The following is a 7,350-nucleotide window of genomic DNA, read 5'->3' as shown; positions in this document are numbered from 1 at the left end:
AAAACAAAAACAAAACATAATACTGTGTTTGGGCTGGTGAGATGGCTCAGTGGTCTAAAGCACCTACTTAGAACAAACTAAGCCAAGCAAAGCACAGGGACCGCAGTTCAATTCCCCAGCACCACATGCCAGCCAGCCCCGCCCCCTGGTGGCACACACACACACACACACACAATAAATAAATAAATAAAATTTAAAAAAAAAAAAGAAGTAAAACTTTGCCACTTAAGTGAGCTGTCTTATGTCTAGACTGTCAGTTACAGCAGAAGCCAAGTGGCCGCAGCTGCGGTCTTTATCTTACAAGCTGGGGTCAGAGCCAGGTGTCCTCAGCTGTGGCTTGTCTTGCCCTTTGAGGTGTCACAGAATCACAGACCAACGTGGACCTCAACTGCGACCAGTGGCATGGGGAAGGTCACTTATTGCACACCAGTTGCCACTCTCCAAGCAAGTCAGCTAGGCCTGAGACACACTTTTAAGTAAACACACAAAGCCAATTGATTAATTTTAAATCCTACTCAGAGCTGCTTTTTAATGGTCTCCATCAGTATCCCAGGCTGGCCTTGAACTTGCGGCAGTCCTCCTGCCTCAGCCTCCCAAGTGCTGGGATTACAGGTGTGTGCTCCCATGCCCAGTGAGGTCTTCAACAAAAGTGCCAAGCCCACTCTATAGGGAAAACATATTCTCTTCAAAAAATTATGTCTTTTGAGAAACAATGAACAGCCAACTTCTCAATAGTACAAACAATTATATGCCAACAAATTGAATAACCTAGAAGAAATGGGTAAATTCCTAGAAAGATGGAGATGAATAAAAGAACGGCCAATGAGCTGGGCATAGTGGTGCACGCCTGTGTAATCCCAGCATTCATTAGGCTGAGGTAGGAAGAGACCCATGAATTCAAGGCCAGCGGGGCCTGCATACCGAGACCCTATTAAAAAGAAAAAGAAGGAAAGAAAGAAAGAAAGAAAGAAAGAAAGAAAGAAAGAAAAGCCAACAAGTATCATATAAAAAAATTTTCAACATCACTAATTGGAGAAATGCAAAAATAAAGCCACAATAAGATATACCATTAATATGGCTACCATTAACAAAAAAAAAAAAAAAAAAAAAAGAAAAGCAAGGCCAGGGAGATAGCTTAGTGGTAAAAGCACCTGCCTGGTAAGCATAAGCTCCTGAGTTTGATCCCTGGTACAAAAAACGAAAACAAAACAACAATAAAAAACAAACAAAACCCAGAAGGTATCCTTAAGGACACTGACACATTGGAACTCTTGTGAATTCAAAGCAATACACACTTACGTTCGTTGTAGCACTACACACAGCAGCGAGGTGTGCGCAACCCCAGTGCCCACCGGTGGATGGATAAGCAAGCCACGCGCGCACACGATGGAGCAACAGCCTTGCAAAGGAAGGAGGTCCCGGGCCTGCTATCTGGACAGATCTTGAGAACAGTACGCTGAGTTAAAGAAACCAGCCACAAAAAGACAAATACTGTATAATTCCACTTATACGAGTATTTGCAATCAGAGTAACGGAAACAGAAAGTAGGAAGGTTGTTCTCAGGGGTTGACGGCAGGACGGGAACAGGACTTAGGTAATGCGGACAGAGCTGTTGGGAAGGATATGGTGAAACAGGCCCAGGGGATACTGCAAAGAATGTAAATTGGTATTTGTAAGATACTTTTGCAATAAATATGCTTAACATATTTACAGAAAAGATCAGGTTTTTTTTTTAAATAATTTTTTAAACCTTTCCTGTGAGGCGCAAGCGGCATGCGGTGAGGAGTTAGACCGCTGGGCTTCTCCTTTCCATCGCGTAGACAGCGCTACTACCAAGATGGTCAACGTACCTAAGACCCGAAGGACTTTCTGTAAGAAGTGTGGCAAGCATCAGCCTCCCAAAGTGGCCTCGTGTAAGAAGGGCGGGGATTCCCTGTATGCCCAAGGAAAGGGGCACTAGGATGGGAAGCAGGGCGGCTACAGAGGGCAGATGAGGCCCGTCTTCTGGAAGAAGGCTAAAACAATGAAGAAGATTGTGCTGAGGCTGCAGTGTGTGGAGCCCAGCTGCAGACAGAGAGAATTCTGGCCATTCAGAGATGCAGGCACACTGAACTGGGAGGAGACAAGAAGAGAAGGGGCCAAGTGACCCAGTTCTGACCCCGTGCTTAACCTTAGGGCAAAATGGTGAAGCTATAGGAAGATCAGCTGTAGGAAAATAAATGCAGTAGTAAGCACACACACAAAGCATTTTTAAAAACTCACTTTAAAAAGGTTATACGAGGCCTGGCATGGTGGCGCACACCTGTAATCCCAGCACTTGAGAGGCTGAGGCAGGAGGATTGGATTGTTGCAAGTTCCAGACTGGCCTGGGCTGCAAATAGCTCAAGGCCAGCCCAAACTGCACAGCAAGATCCTGTCTCTTAGGGGCTGGGGAGATGGCTCAGTGGAATAAGCGCTTCCCTGGCAAGCGCAAGGGCCTGAGTTCAATCCCTGGTTCCGCCAAAAAAAAAGGTTTTATCTTCTGACCCTTACAATTCCTTTTTAGAAATATATTCCAAAGAAACATTTTCACAGATAGGCAAAAATATGTTTTTAAAATGTTCGGTGCAGGACAGAGTAGTCATGACCAAAAAAAAAACATATCTCAGACTGGGGATTGAGAAAAGTTTACCACATACTGGACTACTAATTACTGATCTAATGATATAGCTATTGGCACTAGAAAGCAATATATATATATATGTAAATTAGAACAAGTTACAAAGCAGTTGGGAGTGTGTGTATTTTTACAGGAAAAAGTATAGAAAGATTCATACTAAGGTGTGAAATTTACTGCACATTGGAATTGGGGTTCATAACATTTTCCCCAAACTTTTCTATAGTAACACATATGCTATTATCTGCACAAGTGTTAAATAATGGATAAAATACAACGCAGTGTTTTCCCTATTTTATATTATAGTCTGGCTACAATCTGGCAACTTCTTAACTGGGATCAGAAAATTTCTGTACAAAACACAGCCAAGTTGTGATAAAGCTCTCAAGTGTGTATTGTGTCCTCAAGGAAGAAGTCAAAATAGCACCAATCTCCTCCCCGAGCTATTTCCTTAGTTTCTATCCTGGAAGCCAAAGCACTGACAGGGCCTTTTTGGTTAGAAGAAAGCAGAGAAATGGTCCTTTTGTTTTTAAAGGAACAGCTGGAGTAAGGAATGAATGCTTCGTACTTAAGTTCAAATCCAAACCAAGCTCCTGTGCATGCACAGAACATCCGATCCTGAACATATTCCTTCTGTTTTACAGTGGTTTTAGCTACAAACTTCTTAGACGAGTGATTGGAACTGTTAACTGTACAGTGAATGCTATTACTAGGTATTCAAGAACATAGAGGGGACTCCACAAGGATAACTCCGTGTTTTCTAATATATTTACTTTTTAAAAAGCACACATCATTCCCTGCCTCTAACTCACAAACAGCAAAGCAAAGGGACAGATCCATAACCCAAGTAAGATGGCACCCAAGCACCAGATTAACAATGGCTTCATGACACAAAATGAGAGGCACATGGGTTAAAGTGCTCTTGTTCATGGCACATGGAGAAGTCACGGTCAGAGTGGCAACCAGTCATCTATCAAAGTGCACAAAGCCACATCAGGAACAAGTAGGGATGTAAGAGCCCTGTAGCTAGTACAACACTGTCAAGAAAGTGTCCTGGGGGAAGGACGCTCCGGCATCAGCATGTGGCGATGTCCTCTTGGGTCCACCTGACAAGTGCATCCAAACTTGCATTGGTGTGGCACCTGAGAAGTCACTGTCAGGTGGGTGTCTCAGGCACTTTGTCACTGTTGAAACACAACACCTGACACCCAAAACTTCCAGGAGGAGAGGCTCATTTGGGCTCATGTTTACAGCGATTCACAACATGCCAAGCCGAGAGCTACAAGAGAAGGGAGAACCCTGGAAGGGAGGCCCCCTTCCAGGTTACACCGCTGCGACACTTCTGACCCGACCCCACTTCTACCAGCAAGTCAGCTACATCACCCCATGGTTCAATCACTTCCAAAAGCCCCACTTCTGAACACAGGAGGCCTTTGGGATCTATAACAGTGGGAGAAAAGAAAAATTAGGGCAAATCAGCACAAAGAGGAACATCATTCAGAAGTGCACGCTGGGAGATGGAGAATTACTGCAAAAAGGAGGTAGGGAGTGTGCAGAAAGAAGGGAGGGAGCCAGGACAGGTGCTAAATTTTGCCTTCAGACTGGCTCCTTCTTTCTGAAAATTCTTAGCTTCAACCACACCATTCTGAGGGTCAGGGAGATGGCTCAGTGGAATAAATGCTCCCATGGCAAGCGCAAGGACCTGAATACAATCCCTGGTTCTGTTAAAAAAACAAAAACAAAAACAAAAACAAACCCTGTTCTGTTTAAGAGCTTCATGGCACGTTTTTTCTGTACCAAAAAACCACTATGCTGGGCCGGGGAGATGGCTCAGTGGAATAAGCTCTTGCCTGGCAAGTACAAGGGCCTGAGTTCAATCCCTGGTTCCACCAAAAAAAAAACACAAAAAAAAAACAAACAACAACAAAAAAAAAACCACTATGCTGAGAGAGCATCACTCTTCCTGCCATCTCTTCTTTCAATCCTGTTTTTTTTTTTTTTTTTCTTTTTTCCCCAATAATGAGCAGTCATCAGCTAAGAGATGTAGCTCAGCAGCACAAGCGCTCACCTGGCAAGCACAAGGTCCTGAGTTCTACTCCAGGTAATAATAATGATAATAATGAGCAGCCATCTACCTCTGGCTGGGGTACCAAGGAAAACTTCCAAGGGCCAGGCAGTGTCACCAGCTGGCATGGGTTCTTAGCTGCACACAGGATGAAAATCAAATGTGTGCTGTTTCTTGAGCCTGTTGACACATATCATGGTTGTCTGCCTTCTTTTTCAGGACCCTCTAAAGAGGGTTCCCCACACCCACATCCAAAAAGTTATGAGTTAGCTAAAGGTTCTTATTCAATTCATACAAGACTCGGGAGCTGGCAAAGTATAACTCTTACTATTAATAGCCCTGGGCTTTGAATGCTGGTAGCTACCGGCTCTTAGTGGTAATGGCCCTCCTTGCCTCCTGGAACTAGCAGTGACCAGCAGGCTACCAGAAATGGCAACTCCTGGCTTATCGCCACTGTTCTTCATCATTCTCTAATGCAAAACTAGTTCTACCACCAAAGGCTGCTGCAACTGGGGAGATGGCTCAGTAGAATAAGTGTTTCCCTGGCAAGCACAAGGGCCCGAGTTCAATCCCCAGTTCCATCAAAAAATGTAAAACACATGCTTTTCCAAAGGCTGCTGCAGCCAAAACAAATATCCCCAGAGTGGTTGTGGGGGGCATCTGACACCTGGGGCCACTGTGGAATAAAGTATCTTTTGAGGGATATCAAGAAAGAGCATTGGGGGGCTGGAGAGATGGCTCAGTGGTCTAAAGCACCTACTTGGAACAAGCTTGCCAAAGCACAGGGACAGTGGTTCGATCCCCCAGCACCACATGCCAGCCAGTCCCGCCCCCTGGTGGGCTGAGCTGGCCACACACACAATAAATAAATGTATAAATAAATAATTATAAAAAATAAAAAAAAAAATCAGTGTTGGGGGCCGGGGAGATGGCTCGGTAGAATAAGTGCTTGCCTGGCAAGCACAAGGACCTAAGTTCAATCCCTGGTTCCACCAAAAAAAAAAAAAGAAAGAGCATTGGGGCTGGTGAGATGGCTCAGTGGTCTAAAGCACCTACTTGGAACAAGCTTGGCAGACACAGGGACCGTGGTTCAATCCCCCAGCACCACATGCCAGCCAGCCCCGCCCCCTGGTGGGCTGAGCTGGACACACACACACACACACACACACACACATAAATAAAAGAAAGAGCATCATCTTTTGAGGTCCTTCTCTCTTGTCTCAGAAGTGGCCCACAACAGTTCTGGATGTTTCCTGAATGCTCCATATTCCACTTCCTTGGGCCTTTTTTGGGTCCCCCACCGCAGGGCTCCTGCAGAGTGGCAAGCAAGTACTGTGGCACTGAAACCCAAAGGAGCAGCTACAGGCAATGGCCACTGGGTTCCCACCTTTTTTCCTGCGGTATCAGTGCCTTACAGGCGACATGCTGGTACCCTGCACACACCCTTCATGCATTCTTGGCCGCATGCTCCCACCTGGGACCTCACAGCCCCAAGCACCAAAGCCAGGGAGGATCTTGGCTTTAAGTGTCAGGGGCAGAGCTGAGAGGCGGCAAAGCCCCTGATTGGCTGAGAACCTGCAAGGCAGTAAGGCTGCCCCATGCATCTCCTCCCACCATCTCACCCCATCCTCCGTTTCTCCCTCCTCTGGGACACAGCCGGGAGTCCCCTCAGATACCTTTCACCATAAGGGATGGCGACCCCCCTGCGGTTCTCGGTGTGGCTCTGGTTCACTGCCATCTTGCTCTGGGCCCCCTCAGCTGGGAGGGGCGGGGCCTGTGCCACACCGCTGGGCGGGGCGTAAGGGGAGGGGGGGATTATGGCGCAAAGGCGGGCAGTGAGTGGGCAAGTCGCTGGTCACGTGAGAGGAACAGGCGGAGCCAAGGGTGAGACACGCACTTCCCTGATGGGAAAGAGGGCGGGTCCGGCGGCGTTGGTTCCTTCCCCAGACCCCCAAGAGATTGAGGCATGGGCCGCTGGTCTCCGCCTCGGTCCCCAGCTTGGCTGATCCGGCCCCCAGGTATAGATGGGTTGATCCCTCCAGGAATGGAAGTTAAAAGCAGCCATCCCCCAACCTCTGCCAGGATTACCAACGCCCCCCTGAACGCTGGGCAGAAAGGTACTGGCTGCCTTTTGGAGAAAGGGGCCAAGACAGTTTCTTGCTTCTGCTAAGGTCTGCAAAAATTTTCTACCATCAGAGAAGGCCTGGAACCACAGTAGCTTTTCTAGTGCCATAGCATCCGGGAAAGAAAGGGAAGGGACGTTCAGCCATGAGTGAGGGACAGTTTCAAGATGAGAGAGCTTTGTGTGACAGCCATCATACCTGCCCTGCCTCCTGCAGAAGTGATCGTGAGAATCTGGTGGAATACTTTGTACCTGGACTGCTTTGAGGACCAGAATATTGTACATAGACCTGTTTCCTCCAAGCTTTACAAATAGCACAAAAGGTCTTTAAAGGGATGTTAACATCTCATTGATTACTCTATTTCATGAGTGTAAAATGCTGTTATGTACAAAATGCATTTTTTTAATGTGCCAGTGAAAAGACCATCCCTTCTAACATCTTTATTTCAGAACTTTTAAGAACAAATAAAATACCATGGAAACCATATCTAGTCTCTATCCTTGGGC

At 46.5% G+C, this 7,350-nt stretch overlaps 1 protein-coding gene across 2 annotated transcripts in view; it reads right to left on the bottom strand.

The window, feature by feature from the left end:
- Nucleotides 1-6,459, bottom strand: part of Wbp2nl (WBP2 N-terminal like) — a 43,345-nt gene extending 36,886 nt beyond the window's left edge. For both annotated transcript variants that reach the window (XR_002818343.1, XM_004642608.2), the window contains exon 1: nt 6,398-6,459. Coding sequence is in view for 1 of the 2 variants with exons in the window: in XM_004642608.2 (XP_004642665.1) it covers nt 6,398-6,459 (62 nt within the window). In the remaining variant the exon portion in view is untranslated. The remainder of the gene's footprint in view (nt 1-6,397) is intronic.
- Between the last annotated feature and the right edge of the window lie 891 nt (nt 6,460-7,350).

The sequence above is a fragment of the Octodon degus genome, unplaced genomic scaffold, assembly GCF_000260255.1.
Source record: "Octodon degus isolate 3935 unplaced genomic scaffold, OctDeg1.0 scaffold00156, whole genome shotgun sequence".
In the NCBI taxonomy this organism is placed as follows: domain Eukaryota; kingdom Metazoa; phylum Chordata; class Mammalia; order Rodentia; family Octodontidae; genus Octodon; species Octodon degus.
The sequence above is the reverse complement of the archived record's forward strand: the minus strand, read 5'-3'. Positions and strand labels throughout refer to the sequence as shown.